General features: G+C 52.7%; 1 protein-coding gene across 1 annotated transcript in view; it reads left to right on the top strand.

Moving 5' to 3' along the window:
* CENPP (centromere protein P) overlaps window positions 1-21,757 on the top strand; it is a 121,426-nt gene extending 99,669 nt beyond the window's left edge. The window contains exons 7-10 of the mRNA XM_031959418.1: window positions 20,371-20,450; window positions 20,798-20,889; window positions 21,070-21,201; window positions 21,621-21,757. Coding sequence (XP_031815278.1) covers window positions 20,371-20,450; window positions 20,798-20,889; window positions 21,070-21,201; window positions 21,621-21,757 — 441 coding nt within the window. The remainder of the gene's footprint in view (window positions 1-20,370; window positions 20,451-20,797; window positions 20,890-21,069; window positions 21,202-21,620) is intronic.
* Window positions 21,758-22,206: the final 449 nt, after the last annotated feature.

The following is a 22,206-nucleotide window of genomic DNA, read 5'->3' as shown; positions in this document are numbered from 1 at the left end:
TCCTCTTTCTTCCTGTCGGGTCTCTTCTAGTTTGGGGGGTTCTGTTTCCCGGGAAACGCGCGCCTGGTGCCGTGCGCACCTTGCTGTCCTCCCGGCTCTTTCCTGCCGAGTTTTTTCTCCCCTTTCTCTTTGCTTCCTTTCTCTGGGATACCTGGAGCGCTCGTGCTTTGGGCCCCTTCTTGTGTCGCCGTGGAATGAGGGCGTCCTGGTGGCCAGAATTCTCTTTGATGTCCTCGTCTTTCTGGCCTTGGGTCCAAGCGGGAGATTCATGCCTTTGGGGGAGGTGCCTCCCCACGTGGAGCTCCAGGCTGGGCTGGGCCCCCAGATCCCTGTCTGAGGCTCCGGATCCTGGACCGTCAGGGCCCAGCAGCACCAGCACAGCCTGCCCAAAGCGGTCCTGCTCCTCCCCCAGCCCCGGGGACCTCCGGCCAGTTACCAGGGAACTCCCTGCTCTCGCCATCTTGGGCAAGCCGCCGGTCACCTCCTCCCCCCTGACCCTGAGCCCCGAGTCTTGGGAACAGAGCTGTCCCCCAGGCCACCAGGCGCGCCTGCAGCCCGGCCCCCGCCGCCCTCCCTCAGGGAGAAATTCTGGGGACGTGTTCGGCCTCCCCCGTCACCGCAGACGATAGCTGACGGACAGGTAGACACCGGGGTTCTGGGGGTGCAGCGCCCCCGGCCACTTGTCCTGCTTCCAGACCAGCCTCAGATCCGGGCTCAGGGGAGGTAAATCCCATGAAGGGACCCGGGCCCACCTAGCGGAAGCAGCCACGCTCCCTAAAGAAGGCCAGAGATAGCCTGGGCCAGTCAAGTCAGGGCAGCCCCACCCCGGACCCCAGCATCCCTCACACGCCAACGGAGACGGCCCAGAACCTGTGACCGGGGGCTCGGAAAGAACCAGGCTTACCGTCCACACTCTTGGTCATCGTCCTGGGAAGCTGGGGCCCGGCTCCCGCCCGCTCAGGACTCTGGCCCTTCCCCCCACCATGCCACTGATCCCCCCCTCAAGGGGTCTTGTGCCCCCAGTACAAGGGGCCTGGCTCACTGTGCTCCCCTTGCTGAGCCCAGGGCTTGCACACAGTAAGAGCTTAATAACCGTTCTGTTGATTCATTCCTTCTGGGCCCGGCCTCCCAGCCTCCAGCTCTGTCCTCAGTCAGCCGGGCTCCCCTTTCCTCTTCCGGCTCTCACTCTGGGTTCAGAGTTGGGATAGAAGAAGCGACCCTAGTTTCTCACTGTGCGTCCTGATTGTGATTCGATCCAGCGGGAACGTCGGAGTGTCCGCCCCCAGGAGGTCGTGGCCAATAAGGTTGTGGCCCTTTGCGTGGGGTTCAGGGGCTTGCAAAGCAAAATTTCCACACCGAGCCCAGTGAAATCTCCCCTCCTCGTCCCCTGTGTCCTTGACCAGCCTTTGCCCGGTTAACGTGCTGCTGAACGGAGCGGGAGACCGACGGAGATCAGCTGGGCCCTCACAGCTCCGAGGAGGTCCTGTGGTGCCTCCTCCAGGGGCTCATCACAGAACAGACTTTCAGACCTTTGTCTGCCCCCCCGAGCATCCCAGGGCAACCCTTCTGGCCTCCCAGACGGTGCCCCAAGAGCCCCCTCTCCCCCTCCTCATCTCACAGGCCCCTCTGGCCCAGGCAGAGCCCTCTGCCTCTTCCTCATCCCCTCCCATGCTGTCTTCTCCAGCGGGCTGCCCCTCCGTCATCCTCTCCCCTCACTCGCAGCCTCACGGCCCTCTGGCTACAAAGGGGCCCCGTCCCTCTCGTTTTAAAAAAAAACACTCACTTAAGCCCCCTCAACTGGCATCATAGGTTTCCTCCCCTTTGTGCTTGAAGTCCTGAAAAAGCCATCTGCAGTTGATTCCTCATCCCCTTTCTTCTCTGCCTTAATGTTTCTAGGGTCTGGCCTCCAACCCCATCATTCAGAAGCTGCCCCCGATCTCAGTCACCTTTTCTCAGGCCCGACCCCTATGTTTAGAAAAAACTCCCTCTGAAGCTGCCCCTAATCTCAGTCACCTCTTGGGTCCATCCCCATTGTCCAGAAGCGGCTCCTTCCGAAGCAGCCCCTGATCTCAGTTGGCTTTTCTCGGGCCCGACCCCTTCATTCAGAAGCTGCCCCCGATCTCAGTCTCCTTTTCTCAGATCTGACCCCTTCATTCAGAGTCAGTTTCTCCTTTCTTGGGCTCACCGCGGCCGTGGGGAGCTATCGACCACTTTCTTCTCTTGGTCTTCATGACAGCCCTCCCCCCTGGCCCTTTGCTGCTCTGTCCTGGGTCCTCTTCTCTCTCTGCTTCCTTGGCGACCTCATCAGCGCCCAAGAATTCAGCCGCCGCCTCCGTGCAGACGATTCTAAAATCTATCATCTGAACCTCCGGGTTCGCACGTCCAGGTGCCCCTGGGACACCTCAGAGTAGACGTCCTAGACGCAACGTATGAAAAACTAGAAGCGTCCTTTCCCCTTCCCACCAGCACACAGCTCTCCCTGACTTCCCTGTTACCGGCAAAGGACCGCCATCGCCCCAGGCACACGGCTCACCGAGGGTCACGCTCGACTCCCTGTCTGCCACCATACTCATTCCCTTGCTTCTTCCTTTACCGTGTCTCTCCGACATATCCCCTTGGCTCCACTGCCAATTCAGGGGCAAGGCCTGAGTCCTTCCTGGGGTCCTCCCTGCACGCAGACCCTCCTCCACGCAGCCATCCAACCGTGTAGTCCTCCTACGTGATCCAAGGCAGTGGCTCTTGCCGTCCGCTCAGGTGCAGACTTCTGTCGGACATCTAGACCCTTCCTGCCACCCGGACTTCTCTTATCTTGTTCCTGTCCGTGTAGTCTGCAATCCAGTGACCCAAGGCTCGTGGCTGTTCCTTGAGCAAGGGCTGCCGTGTCCCCGCCAGACACTTTCCTGCCTGGAATTCTCTCCCTCCTTGTGCCCACTTTCTGGCTTCCCCCTAAACTCTTTCCACCATCTTCCTTCATCACAGAGCCTCCCTTCTCCAGTTGCTCCATCTTGTCTTTCCCTTCTTTGTCCATGGCCAAGTCCCACATGAGACCGTGGACCCTGGGAGAACAGAGACTGCCTTTTGCCTTTCTTTGCACTCCCGGCGTGTGGCGTGGTGCCAGGCGCACAGTAGGTGTTTGCCAAATGTTCAGTATTGACTTCTCTTTGTTCCCGAGCGTTACTTCCACTTTGGGATTCTCTTGTGAGGTTTCTTGCAGCTACAGCAGGTGGCCGAGGGTCCATGGTTAGTTCCTCTCTAGAACCAGACGTCTTCGTTTCCAACCCCATGAACTCTCTGTCATAATCAGTGAATTGGTAGCTAGTAAATATCTTTCAATCCATTAGAAACATTCATTTCTCATCTTGCCCCAATTCCCATTTGCTTTGCTATGCAAATCTGATTTTAAAAATACTTTTCAATAAATCCTTAATCATTTTTCTAAAGAGTAAGAACCCCACAAAAGGAACGACGCTTCAGAAGGGTTTCTGTGGTCGGAGCCATTCATCCATTAGGAAATTCATCCAGCTAAGACAGACAAAGATGATTCCAGATACGTAATATTTGGAGAACTGAGGACTGTTTGTGCTGAAAAAAGCAAATCAGTTGATTATCCGTACTTTGAAATTCTAAAAAGCTTTTTACCAAACTCAATCTTATCGAGCGTGAAACGCATCTGCATCGAAGGAAACAACCAAATTATAAAAATAGCACATTCTCGGAACACTTTATCAAAATTCACAATCGAAAACTTGTTTACCTGGAAAACTAATCTAAGCAGACTCTGGTTGGTGTCATTTGGTCTCCAGTTGAAAGTGAAAGAAAATGAGACGGCTCTCTTAAAAACAAAGAGAATAACAGTAGGAAATGTTGAAACATGTTCAATAACTTCTTAGTAAGGTCTGAAATAGCTCCTTCCCTTGGGGATAAGAGCCGTTCTGTGTTTTGTGCGGAAAATCAGCCAAGAAACTTACTAAGGAAAATAAAGTTACCAAGGAAAATTTTTGAAAAAAGAAAAGGAAAACAACCCAGAGGAAAAATGGGAAGCATGTGGTCCTTAGGCTGAACAGGCACAGCTGGAAAGAGGGGAAAAAAACAGGGAGGAACAAGAAACACACGGCTTGAATGAATTAATTTGTACTCTTTTGCTAACCCAGAAATTTCAAAGCAATTAGTGATTTACATGATTTCCTCCAAGTCTTGTTAAACTATAGAAACCATAAATTCTCTCCAAGTGTAATATTTTTCTTCTGAAATCATTTTCCTTACTGCCTCCATCCAGTAGGGCTTGGGTGGGGGTGGGGTGGGGGGGAAATCATTGCAACATTTAGAGTTTAAGATGTAAAATGTTGTGTGTAGGAGCTTATGCAGGGTCCTTTGCCTCGCACCCACCATCTTGGTTTTCACAATCTTTTGATAACTGTATTTGCCTTCATGTGTTTTGTGCATCCTGAGGAGCGGTGGTCGGGCTTCGCCAGTCCAGCTACCAGAGGGCTCAGGCATTTCCAGTCCCCTGGCTGGAGGAAGTCCCAGGGCCATCGGGCAGTCCGGGTGCTCCCTCAGATGGGAGGCTGGTTTGCGGCCTCTCCACATCTCAGTGTCCTCACATGTCAGACATCAGGACACCAGGCTATGACAGCCGGCCGTGCCCTGGCTCTGAGCGTGTCCCTCTGAGCCCCGGGGTCACGAGACAGAGACAAAGTCGTCCCCGCTCTTGAGGCGTTCACATTATCTTGGAAACTACAACATGCAGGGAATAACCACAGAAGCAGCGCAGAATGGATTGGGGATGGCAGACACTGGCGAGGGAGATTGAGGCAGGTCCGGGACCACGGAGAGAACAAAGACTGGGGCTACAGAGCAGATTCCCCTACTCAGGACTTCATCTCTGGGGGCCAGAAACTCATCGAATGGAGTCTTAGGTCGGGAAGGGGCTGGTCAGACCCTTCCTGGAGAAAATGCCTTTGGCACCTCTGTGGGTGGCGGGTTGGAAGGAGAAGGGCTCTGTTCCTGGGAGACTTGGCTTTCTTATCGGATGGGAGGGGAGGAGGGCCTGAACCAAGATGGCGGCAGTGTGAGGGGAGAGAAAGGTCTGGATGCAGAAGAGCAGGAGAAGGCACAAGTGGCGAGGTTCTGGCTCCCTGAGTCAGAATAAATGTCAGGCTTAGGAACCTGAGGTTTCCCAGGAAGCCTGGAAAAGGAGGGGAAGCCCAGGAGGAAAGGCCAAGCGCTTTCTGGAGTGCCATTCTGGAGACCTCTGGGATGTCCGTTTCAGACTCCCATGCTGTGGATCCAGTGAGAGGCTGGGTTTGGATTTGTAGCTCTGGGGGTGCTATCGTCAGAGCGGCGCACGTGGCCTCCAGAAGCTCCCGAGTCACCAGGGAGATGGTCACCGCTGGAGCATCCCCACGGGACCATGAGGCATAAAAAGGGTTTGTCAAAAGGTCCGTGGGAAGGAGATGCCGGAGCATCCAAAGGGAAGAGTGTCCAGGCGAAAGAGCCTGTGCATGGATGCAGATGGGGGAGCAGCATCGCAGTGTTAGCTTGTCCAACACTTGCTTCTCCATACTGTGTACCTGGTCTGTCCCAGGGACCAACCTCCAGGGATCGCGGCTTGGTCATTTTATTCAAGACTGGCGCTCCCGACCCCTTCTGCCGGCTCTTTTCATGACTTCTGACATTCTTGACTTTTGGTTCCTCCCGCTGAATTTTGGATTCTAGATCTCTCAGTACTTCTTTGAGAGTTTTGATGGATTTCAGTAATGCCATTTTTATTATGCTGGCTTGGCCCCCTTATACCAAGCAGTAGTTCCCCAGTTCTTTAGGCCCGTATTCATTTTTACAGTTCCCTTCGAGAGTTTCCTGTGTGTGTTCTGATGGATTCCCAAGTATCTGACACATCTGTAGTCACTTTAGATGGAATTTCTCTGTCCCTCTCTGCTGCTCGATCTGCTGCGCAGACATGCTGGGGATTTGGGGGGTTGTCTTGTTTCTTGGAACTTTCCTGAAGCTGTTCGTTGTTTTGACTTGTTTTTAGTTGCCCCCCAGTGTGCTCCAGCCCCACGCAGTCTTGTGTATCCTCAGTGTCGAAGCGCGTGGCCTCCATGGTTTTTCTTCTTGTTTCCTGCAATTGTTTCTAGAACTCAATTAAATTAATTTTTTTATTTGTATTTTATTGGGAAGGGCTTCCCTGAGAGCCCACTCTGGCTTGCGTCCAGCTGGGCTCCCATACGTGCCTGAGTGAGCCTCCGAGGTGGCGTCCCACCGTGAGGAAGAGAAGGCCCATAGAACTTGTCCCCTCAGGCAGAGGAGCCCAGCCAGAATCCGAGCCCAGTGGCCCTGATTCCAAAGTCAGCATTCGTCCCATCCTAACCGACTCCGTTCTCACCAGACCCCCTAGATCCCAAAACCAGTGTTTATGCTTAAGCTTATGTAAGTAAAGTGAGTTTATAGAATGTCCTTTCATCAAGAAAGAAGAGCTTCCTTGTCTCAGAAGCACCGGAGGACACAGGTTGAGTGCCCAAGCCGAGGTGGATGCTGGGGGACAGACCAGGAAAGTGAAGTGAGGAAAGTTGCAGGGCCAGCCTATCGTGCCAAGAGAGATCAGGCCTATTTGGAACCCAGGGGTCCTAACTCCAAGCCCCTTGCTCTGTCCGCTAGGACTGCTCATTTTATGGACAAGATTTAGAGAGTTTGAGGGTCCCCTCAAACAGGGAGACCATCAGAATTTTGGGTGCCCTCTTTGGAGAATCAGCAGTACCTAGAATTAGCAAGAAATCAATCAATATTTATTAAGTACCTACTGTGTGCCAGGCCCTGTGCTCAGTGCTGGGGTACAGAGAGAAATAAAAGACATCCCTGCCCTTTGAGAAGCCCCCAATCCAGTGAGGAAGATGGGGGGTTGCGGAAGGCCTGCCTCGGGATCCGAGGTGGTGGGGTTCAGAATTAGTCATTTGGAAGAATGATATCTCCCAAGTTTTCAGTGAATGCGAAATCCAGGAGATTGGAGAAGTGAGAGCCGACGAGGGGAGTGGGCTCCTTACATTGGGGAGGACCTGGGCCAAGTTCTGGCCCCAAGGAAACGGAAGCTTCTTGTGGGCTTTGTTAGAGTAGGGTCTCACTTGGAGCACAGGGAATACCTGTGGGGGCCGGGGCAGGCTTGAGAGTGGGCAGACTTGAGAGCCGGGCAGGACCAGAGGCAGGGACAAGAAGAAAGTGGCTGGGAAATGAGATGTCAAGAGAGATGTCAAGTGAGCAGCTGAAAAGAGCCACAAATGTTGGGGGCCGGGAGTTGCCGGAGCCTTCCCACTCCCTTCTCCCCAGTTGGTCTCGCTCTGCATGCGGCAGCTGCTGTGTCGAAGCTGTCGTCAGGCGGCCGGAGGCCAGAGGAGCCAGCCTTCCCGGAGCCCCTCTGGGCTGCTCCTTGTCACCTCACAGTCTCCTGCTTGCTCTGTCCGTCGGCCTGCTCCGGGAGAAGTGCGCACAGATGTGGGTTTTAGCATCAGCTTGGACTTCCTCAGTAACAGGGATTCTTTTCCTCTGATACACTGTCTGAGAAGGGGCCCAAACCAGCAAGCGACCACAGTCCTCAGAGGCATTCGCTGCAGCCTGAGCCAAGCACAGGGAGGGTGGGGGAGGGTTGCCCCCCCACCCCCTCCTGGAGGCTTAATAACAACTCCAGACCTGCTAGTGTTTGTCTCTAGCCTCATGCTTTGCCCATGACCGGGGCTGATGTCACTGTGACCTGCTGTCCCGTCGGAAAAACAGCCTAATGGTGGTCAGGACCATCTCTGTAGTCATTCAGGCGCTACATCTGTTAGACTGGACTTTGGGCAGTGTCTGCCCAGCATCACCCCTTGGCTTTGAATGCTGCTGAAGGTGTGAGTCATGGTGTTAGTACAGAGATAATCAGATTGCCTCCAAACCCCAGGATATCACAAACACTCGCTAAGGGGCCCAAGACAGTTGTTTAGATTTGAGGGGGCTTTTTTTTCCTTGTTCTTTTTTTTTTTTTTTTTTAATTATACTTACTTTTAACATTTTTGTTTGTTTGTTTTCCTGAGGCAATTGGAGTTAAGGGACTTGCCTAGGGTCACACAGCTAGGAAATGTTAAGTATCTGAAGCCAAATTTGAACTCGGGTCCTCCTGACTTCAGGACTGGTGTTAAATTTGTTTTTTTAAATTCTGAGTTCACAATTCTTTATTTTTCTCATTGATTTCCTTGATATTCTTGACTTTTAGTTCTTCCAGGTGAATTTTGTTATTTTTTTTTTTTTTTAGCTTGATAAAATAATTTTTGGTCGTTTGATTGGAATAGCCCTGAATAAATAAGTTAATTTAGATATGATTGTCATCTTTATTATATTGACTCAGACTGCCCATTAGCAATTGACATTTCTCTAGTTGTTTAGATTTGACATTATTTGTGCAAAAATATTTTATAATTGTGTTTGTATAGTCCTGGGGTTTGTCTCGGCAGGGAAACTCCCAAGTATTTTATATTCTTTACAATAATTTTAAAATGAATTTCTCTTTCCATCTCTTGTTGCTGGACTCATTTAGTAATATGTAGAAATGCTGATTATTTATGTAGAAGTTTTTTATTTCCTATGACTTTGCTAAGGTTATTTCAACTAATTTTTAGTAGATTCTCTGAGTATATCATCATATTATCCGCAAAAGAATGATGGTTTTGTTTCCCTGTTGCCTTTTCTCATTCCTTCCATTTCCTTTTCTTGCCTTATTGCTATAATTGGCATGTCTAGTACAATTTTGAATAATGGTGGTGAAAATGGGCACCCGTTTGTTTTGCCCATGATCTTTTTGGGAAGGCTTCTAGCTTCTCCTCATTATAGATGAGGCTTGTTCTTGGTCCTGGATGGATGAAAGGATCCATCGTTTCCCATGTTGTTGTTGCTTAGTCATTTCAGTTTTTTTCTGAGCCTCTGTGAGGCCATCTCGGATTTTCTTGGCAAAGATGCTCTAGTGGTTTGCCATTTCCTTCTCCATGGAGCCATGGGGGAAATTGAGATAAACAGAGTGAAGTGACTTGCCCAGGGTCACACATGTAGTAAATGTCTAGGGGCAGATCTGAACTTGGGCCTTCCTGACCTTTATCCATTCTGCATCACCCACCTGGTTGCCCTATTTTTTCCCTTCCTTTCTAGTATTTTTTCATAGACGTCAAGCTTTGTCAAAAACTTTCTTTGTATCTATTGAGGTAATCATAAAAAGATTTTGTTGGTTTTCTTATTATTATCATCAATTCAGCTGATAGTTTCACTAATGTTGAGCCAGCCCCACGTTCCTGGTATAATCCCCACTTGCCCCGAGTGTGTGATCCAGTGATGTGTTCCTGTAATCCCCTTGACTTTTATATCAACATTCATTATGGAAATTGGTCTGTAGCTTTCGTTATTTTTTTTCTCGGTTTTTGCTCTCCCTAGGTTAGGTACCAAAGCCATATTTGTGTCATAAAAGGAATTTAATAGGGCTCCTTTACCAGTTTTTAAAATAGGTTGTGTTGTATTAGAATTGTTTTTTTTTTTTTAATGCTTGGTAGAATCCCCTCCCCAAAATTAGACAGACATACATATGTGCATATATTTTATATATGTATATCTAGGTATTTTCATAAACTTTATACACATTTGCACACACAGGTGTCTCAATCTTGGCTCAGGTTGCCTCCTTCTGGTGCTCCTGGAGGCTGCTATAAATGATGGCAAAAAGGCTGTGTCAAGGATGCCCCATTTGGTGTCTAGTCTTCTCAAAGCCTGATTAGAGATGGAAAATGGCTAAGGGGAGGAGTCGTTCTTGTCCCTTTCTCCATCCCCTCCTGACGTACCTGGGCCCCAATCAGCAGATCTCTCTGCCTCTTTTTCAGAGTCATCCCTGTTTCCTCCTAACACATGCTGAGGCCTGGGATATTAAATCCAAATGTAGAGATTCCATTGTTTTATAGGAATCTGAACAGATCTCTGCCATTTGGCGTCCTTCTGTCTTCACCCTCGGATTCTTTGGGGGATGATATGACTTAATTGAACGCCCTGCCAGGTCCTCAGTCGCACACACTGACACACTAACAGCAAACATCTTCTTTTGAGATGTTTTCTCATCTTCCACCATAAGTGTCTAAGTCACCATTGTCCTTGAATGCACTGTTTCTTTACTTGGGAAGAAGACCATGTTAACTGGCTCAGCTGGCCACCCCTCCCATGCACACTCAGCTCCAGCCAAACTCTTCCATCCCTGGGCCTTCACGCAACCACCTTCCCGGGCTGGGGTATAGTCCGGCCTCCCCTCCAATTCACTTCATTAGAGCCCCACACTCTTCCCTCAGGAAGTCTTTCCTGATCCCATTGGCTACTTCCTTAACCAAATTAGCTTGAATTTAATTTGTACATTTCCATACATTTACGTATCTCTATTCATAGATATAGATAGACAGACAGACAGGCAGACAGACAAGCATTGTCCTCACAAAATATAAGCTACTTAAGCCTAGGGAATTTTGATTCCCTATTTGATATTTGTCTTTTATTCCAGTTCTGAGATCCCTTGTAGGTGTTCACTAAATGCCTATTTATTTTGTTTGGTTTTAAAACATTCATATTTTAAATCTTTTTAATTCCCAATTCTCTTCCTCTCTCCAGCTTCCCCCACCCATTGAGAAGACCAGCAATATAAGTTATACATGCAAGAACCATGCAAAGCATATTTAAATATTAGCCTTTTTTTAAGCAAATAAGATAAAGTGAAAACATTGTGCTTTAGTCTGTACTCAGAGTCCATCAGCTTTTCCCTGAAGTGAATTGCATTTTTCATCATGGATCCTTTAGAATTATCATAGATCATTGCATTGCTCAGAGTAGCTAAAATTTTCATGATTAATGATTGTTACTTTATTGCTGTTACTGTGTACAATATTCTCCTGGTTCTGCTCACTTCATTCTGTGTCGATTCATATGTATTTCTAAAAATTGTCCTGCTTATCATTTTTTATAGCACAATAGTATTCCATCACAAACATCTACCACAATTTGTTCAGCCATTCCTCAACTGATGGGCATCTCCTCAATTTTAGTTCTTTGCCACTGTATTTACAAATATTTGTGTAAAAATAAGTCCTTTTCTCTTTTCTTTGATTGCTTTGGGCATGGTTCCAAATTGTTCTCTAGAATAATTGGACCAGTTCACAACTCCTCTGAAAGTTCATTAGTATACATATTTTTCCTTCTTCCTCTACAGCATTTGTCATTTCTAATAAGTGTGAGGTGATACCCCTTAGTTTGCATTTCTCTAATTAATGATTTACAGCATTTTTTTCAATGTGACTATTGATAGCTTTTATTCTTCTGAAAACTGCCTCTTCTCATCCTTTGACCATTTGTCAATTAGGGAATGGCTTTTATTTTTATAAACTTGCCTCAACTCTATATATTTGGGAAATGAGGCCTTTAGCAGAGAAATTTAATATAAAAAATGTTTTCCAATTACTGCTTTCCTTCTATTTTTGGCTGCATTGGTTTTGTTTGTGCAAAAACTTTTCAATGTCATGTAATCAGATTTGGCCATTTTGTTTCCCATGATCCTTAATGTTTTTGTTTTGTCATAAACTCTTCCTTTAACCTTAGATCTAACAGGTAGTTTATCCCGTGTTCCCCTGATTTACTTATATCACATCTAAATCATTTGTTCATTTGGGGCTTATCTTGTTGTATGATGTGAGATGTTGGTCTATGCTTAGTTCCTGCCAAACTGCTTTCTAGTTTTCCCTGTAGCTTTTGTCACCTAGTGATTTCTTACCCCAAAGCTTGGCTCTTTGGAAAAGGGAATGTCAGATCACTCCAATATCTGCCAGGAAAGCCCCAAATGGGCCACAGTCAGATGAAACAAGTGAACATTTTTTGGTCAGTAAGAGAGAGTCAGTTGGATGTTTCTGGGATGTTACTGGGTGCTTCCCATACCCTGATTAACTTTCCAAGGAAAGTTTTAAAGAGATTCTTGTTTCTTAAACCTGACCTATGTTTTCATTTCTTTTTTTAACTTTTTTTCCCAATTAACAGCCATTTATGTTCTCTCTTTCATCTCGATCACCACTACACCTCCCCTCCCACCCCCACCCCCACTGCTGAAAGAAGACAAACAAAACTCTTGTAAATGTGAAATACTTCCTGCCTTTGGCCAAATCCAAAGAGGTATTTTGCATTCTGGGACTTAGGCCATCACATCTGTGTCAGGAGGGGCGGGAATAGGGCATGAATCATCATCTGGAATCACGCTCAGTCACTGTATCCATCTGAGAGGTGCTGGTCTTTACAGCATTATTGTTAGTTTAACAATTCTGCTCACTGTCTCACTTCATACAAGTCTCCTCAGACTTCCCTCTTAACCCTGCGATCTTTTCTTACAGCATAATGATATTCCATCATGTCTATTTACTAGAATTTGTTCAGCTATTCCCCAGTGGATGACCATCTTCTTGATTTCCATTTCTTTGCATCTTCAAAAAGAGCTGCTACAAATATCTTACACATCTCTTTATTTGCTCTCCTTTGGGCATAAGCCTAGTGGTGAAGTTATTGGATCAAGGGGAAAAAGCAGATTAGAGACTTTGTGGCAATAATTCCAATTTGCTTTTCAGAATGGCCGGATCACTTGACGGCTCTGTCGACAGTCCACAGTGGTGTCCGTTTTTTCACGCCTCCCACATTTGTCCTTTATGTCTTTTGTCATCTTTGCCTATATGATGAGGATGAGCTGGAACCTTAGAATTGTCTTCATTTGTATTTTTCTAACTCTTAGGGATTTGGAAAATATTTCCAAATGGCTCTTGAAGGCTCATATGTTTCTTCTTCAAAATTATCAACTGAGAAATGGCATCTTAATCTTATCATTGATTTTGATTGGTTCCTTTGTATATCTTAGAAACGAGACATGAAGTGAGCAGAACCAGGATCATGTACACATTAACAGCAAGTGTAATGATGATCACCTGTGAAAGACTTGACTCCCCTAATCAATAAAATGATTCATGACAGTTCCAAAGGACCCATGATGAAAATGCTCTCCACCTGCAGAGAGAGAGCAAATTGAAGCAGACTTTTTTCACTTTATTTTTTTCTTGGTTTTTTTTTTGCAATATGATTAATATGGAAATACATTTTCATTAAATTTATATGTATAATTAATATCACATTGAATGCCTTATCAATGGATGGGGGAAGTACTGCAAGGAGAAAAAAATTTGCTCAAAAATTTTTAAATGACTTTAAACAAATACTTTTTTAAATTCATAGGAAAAATGAGATTTTTGTCAGAGAAATTTGCTTCAAAGATTTTCTCTAATTTTAATCACATTAGTTTTCTTTGTGCAAAAGATTTTTAATTTTATATAATCAAAGTTATTCAGTTAATGCTCTGCATCCTTTTTGGTCTTATGCTTTTGCCCTTAGATCTAAATGGTAAATTCTTCCTTCCTCCCGTAATGTGTTTATGCTTTATGTTCTAAGTCATATATCCATTTGGAGCTTCTTCTGATGTGTGGTTTGAAGTATCGGTTCCTTATGGCATAGTACCCTGAGCCCCTTCCCTTCCTTTCCCTTCCCTGGCAGATGGGTTCATCCAGCACCAGCCTTTCCATTTGTCGCTGTCTGTTATATAAATGTTCTGTCCATATGATCAAATCCTTTTTAAAATGTACAAAATCATTTGGCTGATTATAGCTTTGTGATAGAGTATGAGATCCGGTAGCAATGGCCACTTTTTCCTACTATTTCCTTGAGATTCTTGACCTGAAGATAGTGGTTATAGTGCTAGACCTGGAATCAAAAAGATTTTAGATGCTTACTAACTGTATAATTGTGAACAAGTCAGTTGTGTTCTGCCTTTCTCAGTTTCCTCATCTGTAAAATGGGAGTAACAACAACCCCTTCCTTCCAGGGCTTTTGTGAGGATCAAATGAGTTCATATTCATAAACCATTCTGCAAACTTTAATTCTAGTTGTTATTATAATCAATATTATTAACACTGAGTTTTTGTTCTTCCAGATGTTATTAATTTTTCTAGATCTGTAATCTTTTAGTAGTTTGATTGCCAGGTCACTAAATAAATTAATTTAGATACTATTGTCACTTTTATTATATTGGCTCAGCATATCCTCCAGAATATCATATTCCAGGCCCTTCGATCCTTTAAAGTGGAACCTGGGTAACCCTGTTTGGGGTTCCTCGATATCTGAATTGTTTCTTTTGGGCTGTTTGAAGAATTTTCTCCTTGACTTGTTAATTGTGGAATTTAGCTTCAATATTCCTTGGAGTTCTCATTTTGGAGTCTCTTTCAGGAGGTGATTGGTGGGATTTTTCAGTGGCTATTTTGCCCTCCGGTTCTGGGATATTAGAGCAGTTTTCTTTGATGATTTCTTGAGAGATGCTGTCCAGACTCATTTTGTCATCGTGGTTTTTGGGTAGTCCAATAATTCTGAAATTGTCTCTCCTTTAAATCTGTTTTCCAGATCAGTTGTTTTTCCAATGAGGTATTTTACATTTTCTTCCATTAGAGAATCAGAAGACTGATTCTTCATGTCTCATTGAGTCATTCACTTCCATTTGCTCAATTATAATTTTTAGTGAGTTATTTTCTTCAGTTAACTTTTTTGCCTCCTTTTGCATTTGACCAATTGAACTTTTAAAAGAGTTGTTTTTTTCCATTTGTTTTTTTTTTTCCATTTCTCCACTTCTATTTCTTAAGTTGTTCTCTTTTTCCACTTCACCAATTCTATTTTTCAAGGAGTTATTTTCTTTTTCCATTTCTAAAGAAATCTATTTTTTAAGAAGTGGTTTTCTTTGGGGTTTTTTCCCATTTCACCAATTGTCTTTTTAAGGAGTTGTTTTCTTCAGATAATTTCTGTGTTTCCTTTTCCAAACTCTTCTGCAAAACTCTCATTTCATGTCCCCATTTTTCCTCTGATTCTCTTGTAAGATGCTTTGTGAGTTCTTCCAAGAGTCTTTTGATTTGGGGACCAGTTCCTATCCCCACTTTGAGGCTTCATCTCCTCAGGGTTTGAGGTCTGTTCTTACCTGGACAGTTTCGCTCCGTGGTCGAAGCTCTTTTTGCTTGTTTTGTTCATTTTTAAAGGTTGAGGTCTGCTCCTAGGGTCCAGGGGCGATTGTCCCGAGCTTCCTCTACAGGCTGCTGCCCCGAGGCCATTTATCCCGGCTTCCTCCCCGGGCTGGGTGGCCTTGGCCGAGTCCCAGCTGTTCTGCTGGGATTTAAGGGCTCCCTGTTTGCCTTCGGTGGTTGTGTCAGCCACTCTGATGATCCACTGGCTTCTGCACCAAGACCAAGGAGCCAAAATACGGCAGCGCTGGCTCCCGCTAGATCCCCCACGCTCGCCGTCTCTCTGCCCTGCACCTCCCCGTGCCGCGCTTGTGCCCCACTGCCCAATTCAGACTGTTTCCTGAAGTTTCTCCAAGATATCTTCTGCTGCAGGGAGGTCACACGCCAAGTCTCTGTGGGTTCTGTCCCTCCAAAGTCCATCCAGGGGCCGGATCTGGGCTGATTCCCAGGGAAGCTGGAAGCGCCCGGGCCAAGTCCTGTCTGTTCTCCGCCATCTTGGCTCCCTTTCTTGTTTACTCCTTCCCCTCACTTCCGGTGAAAGCGTCAGGGCTTTGGCCCCGGTTTATAACCTGGGGGATTCTGCCCGGGCACTCTCCAGGTACCGAGAGCTCTGTTCTTCAAGAATCCTGGGGGCGGCCGGGCTGGGGCCCCCCTCACTTCCAGGGCGTTCGAAGCCGCCTGACTCTGGGGAAGGGCCATCATTGCCTCGCTGGCCCAAGGGGACGCCATTCAGGGGAGACTGGAGTTGGGAGACCGCCCGGCGGGCTCTGGTGTCCAGAGTAACAGAACTGCGGGCATCAGAACGGGCTGGCGCTGACCCCTCCAACCCAGGACTGGGCCCGGGCTACTCTGGATCCGCCCCGGGCCCTGCCCCAGTGCGGAGACACGGTTCCCTCCTGCCCCTCTGGTCATCCGGGCCCGCAGGCCTGCCCTTCCTCCTCCCCGGGACCGGGTTCCCTGTCCCCGTTAGGGGACCGGGCCCCCCATGCCCATCTGGGCTGGAAAAGCGACTCCCTGCTTGTTCTGGGACTGGTCTATGGTTTTTGCGGTTTGAGAGAAAAATGGGCTGCATCCCTCCCCCATCCCCTCCCCGCCCCGGCTGGTTCCAACGTTCCCTCTTCACCCGGGGCCTCCACTGCCTGGGATGAGCAGGGGCCCAAACCCGGCTCCGGCTCCTCAGCTCAAAGTGGCGCGTGTGAGTGTGTGTCTGTGTGTGTTTGTGTGTGTGTGTGTGAGTGTCTGTGTCTGTGTCTGTCTTTGTGTGTGTGTATCTGTGTCTGTGTGTGTGTGTCTGTGTCGGTGTGTGCGTGTGTGTCTGTGTCTTTGTGTGTGTGTGTGTGTGTGTGTGTCAGTGTGTGTGTGAGGGTGCCCCGGGGAGCCCTGTCTGTTCCGGGGCCGGCCCTCCCAGAGTGTCGGCCTCCCCACCCCTCGGCCCTTTGCATCTCGGTTTTTCCCTTCCCCCGTGCCTGGGCCTTGTTGGCCCGAGCCCCCCCCCGCCCCGGGCCCAGAACGGGGGCGCCCTCCCCTGGGCTCGCCCCCCCAGCCTTTCCGACATTGGTCCATCACCGCCTCGGGGGGGAAGGGAAGACAGATTCCTGCCCCAAGGGGCCTATAAACGGGGAGAAGGCACTACTGTGTTGGCGCCGGAGGAGGGGGAAGGGGAGGGACAGGACAAAGGGGGAACAAGAAAGGGGGAGAGACAGACACAGGGACAGAGGGAGAGACAGACAGACACAGAGACAGAGGGAGAGAGACAGACACAGAGACAGAGGGAGAGACAGACACAGAGACAGAGGGAGACAAGAGACACAGAGACAGAGGGAGAGAGACAAGAGACACAGAGACAGAGGGAGAGAGACAAGAGACAGAGGGAGACAAGAGACAGAGACAGAGGGAGGACAGACAGACCCAAAGAAGAGGGAGACAGAAAGGAAGAGGGAGAGAAGACAGGGACAAAGGAAGGGGGAGGAAGGGGGGGGGGGGCGGGGGGGGAGGGGTAAGAGCAGGGAGCAGCCAGGCCCGAGAGCTGGGCTGCCTCCCGTGCTCTCCGGGGTCCCTTTGGGCCACCTCCCTTTCAGCCCCCCGGGCCCCCCAGGCCGGGGGCCGCCGGCCGGCCCAGCCCCCCCCTTGGCCGCCATTTGCCGTTGGGGCCGGCCGGGCTGGTTTAAGGACCATTGGGGAACCATCTGGGCTGGGGCTCTTGGGGAAGAGGAAAACCATTCATATCATTAAAAACAACTCGGCCCTTTGGGGAGAAAAGAACGGGAGAGGAATGGTTAAAAAGCTCATGGGCCCAGGGGTTGCCCGGGTCTGGCCCCCTGGGGCGGGGCCGCCTCACCCCCGGGGCGGGCCCCAGAGCCCTGTGGGGGTTGACCTCCGGGGTTGCCAGGCCCATGGCCTCCCACCCAGCGCCCTCTGAGCAGAGGCTTTCTCAAGATGTCCGGGTCAGGGCATCGGGCCTGGGGCCCTGTCCCGTCCTGCCCCTTCCCCCTCAGAGGTGGGGGGGGGGGTCCTTGCTTTCCCTGCTCCCCCCACCACGAGCCCCTCCCCTCGGGCCTCCCAGAAGCGCCCCGAGCCCCGGGCTCTGGCGCCCTTTTCTCTCCTGGGCCGCTGGACATTGTCGCTGCCCCGCTCGCAGATGGATTCTTTAGCTGGGCAGAAACTTTCGGGCAGTTGGGGGCAGGGAACGAGCCGCCTGATTTGGCAGAATCGTCATTTATTGTATCAGCTCAACCGACCCCAGGCCGGGGCTGTTCTCGCAGGTGTCTAAGCCCAGCTCGGGTGGGAAGCGCTTTGTGGTTGTGCCCATGCGCTTCCTGGCACCGTCTTGGCCATTCTTCCCTTCTTGATAGACCCGACGGGTAAAGTAGCCCGGGTTCTCCCAGGGGGCTCGGGGGCTCGCCCTCTCCGCCCAAGTCTTCAGCCCTCCTGCGTCTCCCGTGTCTCTCTCCTTGTCTCCATCTCCCCGTGTCTCTGTCTCTGCCCCTCATTCCTTGCCGCCGCCGCCTCCTTTCCCGCAGTCTCACCCCCTCCCGGTCCCCGTCCTGCTGGGCGGCCGTCAGCACTGCACGGGCTCGTTCGTGGCCGGGTGGGGGCAGGGGGGACAAGGCGGTGACGGGCGAGGGCATGGCCTGGATGGCACCGCCAAGGCCCTCAGAGACGCCAGCCCGGTCTGGCCAGGCCTGCCCCTGCCCCCCCGCCCAGGGCCGCTCCTAGCGGGTGCCGCTTGGAGGCGATGCCGTGGGGGGCCGACCCCAGAGGTCCCCGACGCCGCGGCTGTCCAGGCCAGACCCGGCCGGGCGGGATTGCCGAGGAAGGGAAGGGCCCCTGGTGCTCCTGCTGTTGTGCCCTGGGGCCAGCACCAAGCCTTTATTAAGCTCTTAGTGTGTCCGCGGGCCTGAGAGCCCAGAGAAGGGCCCGCCCCACAGAGGAGCTCAGGCTCGCTCCTGCCGGGAGAAACCCCTGCTGGGCGCCCACAGCCCCTCCCCCGGGTCTGAGGTCAGCGCCGCGGCCGGAGGGGGTTCAGGTCATTCTGCACCAACACCGGCACGTGGCGGGCACGGCCCAGGATCCCGGCTCCTCCGCCCGCGCTGCGCCCATGGCCTCAGATGGACAAGGGCAGGGCCCTCGGCCCGTGGCCACGGCCGTGTGGTCCCTCCGGCGGCCGGGCTCCCGTCCTGGGGCTCATCCCCCCCATGTGGGTCTGACTTCCAGCCTCCCCCTCCCCCCCACTCTGGGCCTCTCAGATCCGACCTTTGGCCCCAGAGCCCCGGCTGGCCACCCCCACCCTGCTCAGAGACTTCTCTGAGATCCAAGGTTCAGGCCATCCTGACGGTAAAACCCCCTTGGTTGTTGGGCCCCTCCCCATCTGCCCCGATTGCTGGCTCTCCCGCCTCCCTCCCCGGGGTCCCGCCCTGGCCTGAGACCCGTGGCTTTGGCGCCCCAAGCAGGGCCTTTCCCTGGCCTCCAACCCTCCGTGGGGCCCCTTGCTGTGCCCCATTTCCCTGGCTGTCCCTCACGCCCTTTTCTGTCTGTGAACCTGACTTTGCGGTCCGAGGGCCCTGCCGAGCAGCCCCCCCCCCCCCCTTTGTAGGAGGCCGGAGGTCCCAGGAAAGGCCCCGAGGGCCCAGACCCCTCCGAGCTGCCTCGGGCCCCCTCCCCTAGATCAGCCTTTGGGCTCTTCCCGGCCCCAAGTCCCGGCCAGGAACCCCGCCCCCCCCCCCCCCCAAGGAGACCTGGAGACCGTCCTTAATCCATTCCATATGTTGCCTACAGAGCAAAGCTTGGAAAGTGCTGAGGCCGGCGCTCCATGGCCTCCCTGGCCCCCCTCCCGCCGCTCCGGCTTGCTGGAAGGACTCAAGCTGGAGGAGTCGGCCAAGACTTTCCATTCCGCCAACCGGCGGCGGCTCCTTCCTCGGGCTTTGCCGGGTTGGGGTCTCGGGGGGGGGGGTGAACCTCACCGGCGACCCGGATCTGGCCGGGCCCAGCCCTGGAAACCCTGAGGGCACCGGGGCCGCGGCACCGGCCCTGGCCGAGGGGGGGGGGCCCGCCCTCCTCCCAGGTCCCTTGGTGGGACCTGGGCAAGGGCCCCATTGGGGCCTGAGTGGTCTGGCCTCCATTCTCTCCACCTTCCCCACGGGCGGCTCCTGCAGCATCTCTGGGAAAGGTTTCCCCTTCCCCTCGGGCCCAGCAGCAGAGGTCCCCCATTGGTCAGAACGCCAGGATGTCCCCAACGGCCTCCCCCAGGGCCTCCCACCTCCGCCCAGCAGTGCCCACAGCCCCCCTGCCCCACCCGGGCTGGTCCCACTTTAGCCTATCCCCTCCCCCGCCCACCCATCCCTGGGGCCTGGACCTTCCGGTGGTTTGGAACTGGTTGGTCATTTTGTCCGCCCCCTCCTGGGTGTGCCTAGTAACCAGGAAGTGTCTAATTGATGCCTCCCCGCCCCCCCTGCCTGTCCTGCCCAAGCCCTCTATGGAACCCCCGCTCAGGGCCGAGTCTGCCCCCGGGAAATCGGGGTGATGTTGCTCCCCCTCCCCAGCAGCCAGGGTGGGCCTGTTCCCGCCCACAGGAGGCCTTTCGGGGATATTGACCCCAGCCTCCTGGTGCAGATAGAAGCCTGGGCCCCCTCGGGGCCACCCCCTCCCCACTAACCCTGGCAGCCGGGCTGCGCTTCCTCCAGAGGCCCTGGGACTTGGGGGGCTACGCTGGGGTCTCGGGAGGCAGGCAAGTCATTGGGCTTTCTTTTCCCCACAGGAGAAGCACGGCGCCGTGGTCCAGCTCCCCGGAGGCCCCGCCGGTGACTCCATGGGGCTCCAGAGCCTGCGTGTGCCCGGGTGAGGCGCTCAGTGCCACCGGCTTCCTGGGGCCCCAGCCCCCCCGGGGTCCAAGAAGGCGCCCTGGGCTTTCCTGGTGGAGAACGGGCTCAGGCCTCCTGAGATCCGGCCCTCCCAGGGGCACGGGGGCGAGGGCCGAGCTGCCCAGGGGGCCCCGAGTCATCGGCCAGTCCCACCTGGCTCGGGCCCTGGCTCTGGCCTCCGAGGTTGGGCAAACGCACTCACAAGTGCCCGGCCACCCTGGCAGAGAGGACTAAACCGAGGCAACCTTGGCAGCCGAGAACCCGAGCCGGTCCTGGCTCGCCCTCGTGCCCAGTGCCGACCCCGTCTGCTTCTCTTCCTGCCAGGTTCGAGCTGCTGGTGGTGTGGACGGTGCACATCGACGAGGACGGCCAGGTGCTGCCCAGGCTGGACCTTCTGACCAAAGTCCCGGAGCCAGGTGGGAGCGTGGCACCCTCCCCAGGGGCCCCCATCCCCACTCCTCCTGCCCCAAGGGGGACACCCCTCCCAGGATGTGCTGCTTCCTACAAGTGGGCCGGGGAGGCCGGCCCGGCCCTTTGGTCCCAGGGCCCGCCCGAGCCAAGCCCTTCTCAAGGCATGCCCCATGTTGTCTCCCCAGCTCTGGCCCTGGACAGCAGGAAGGTGGTGGCCGCCCCCCGCTTCGGACCTCCCATTTGGGGCGGAGGCGGCCGCGCCGCCTCCGGGCGGCCCCGGGAAGACCACCCGGGCCCGCGCAATTGGGCCTGCCACGGTGAAAATAAACCTTTGCAATTCTCCCTTAGTGAACCGAACCCTCCTCCATGCTCTGTACAAGTATGGCACGTGAGACACAACTGCTTGTGACAGGAAAATAAATAACGTTTAAATAAGGCGGCCTGGCGGCCCCGGCCTCCCCGCCTTCTCAGAGTAAGGGGGGGCCCCCCAAGGCTCGGGGAATGTTGGGCCACCACCTCAAAGCGGTGACTGTGGAAAGCCCGGCAAAGGATCCTGGGGGCTGCTGCCCCAGTTCGGGGGGGGGTCAGTTGGTGGGGCTGTGGGGGGCCAAAGGATCCCAGCCCCAACCGGGAGGCAGGGCCTCCGGGCCCCGGGGGAGGGGGCCGGCCCCATCTGCCAGGCGAGCTGCCCAGCCTCCGCAAACAAGGCGGGCTGACCGGCCACGCCCAACGACAGAGCTCGCGGCCCTGGCCCTGATCTCCGGGGTGGGCCCTGGGACGGCCGTGGGATGGCCGGGCGGAAATCTTGACACATCCTCGGGCGTGGGGTCTGGGCGGAGGAGAGGGGCCGAGCGGACGGACCCGTCACCCTGAGCTGAGCACGTGGTTTGGGATCCAATGGGTGCGGGAGGGGCCAGGAAGGGGGACGGGCCCCGGGGCCGGGCACCTCGGTCCCATCCCTCCCCTGGCAGCGGGGCCTTACGCAAATTAGCAAAGAAGCTTGGTCTGGGAAATGAAACCCTCCAGAAGACGGATGCAGCGGGCGGGCGGGGCCCCAGTGGCCCCCGCCCGGTTCCATGCGGGGAGGGCCCCGCCCAGGGGCCCGGCAAAAGGGGGCGGCGGGCGCCCACGCCAGGAGAGGGCAGGGCTGGGCCCCTGGCCGGGCTCCTTGGGGGGCTGCGCGTTCTTCACGTAGTAGCTCACGATCTGCCGGGCCCGGCGGCGGTGGGGGAGCTCGTGGGGCTTCGACCAAGTCCAGGGAGAACGGAGGGCGGGGCCCCACCCGGGGAGGCGGGGCGCTGCCCGGTGGGCGGGAGGGAGCG

Source organism: Sarcophilus harrisii, chromosome 1, assembly GCF_902635505.1.
Source record: "Sarcophilus harrisii chromosome 1, mSarHar1.11, whole genome shotgun sequence".
Lineage (NCBI taxonomy): Eukaryota > Metazoa > Chordata > Mammalia > Dasyuromorphia > Dasyuridae > Sarcophilus > Sarcophilus harrisii.
Note: the sequence above shows the minus strand (reverse complement) of the source record. Positions and strands in the feature narration are given on the sequence as shown.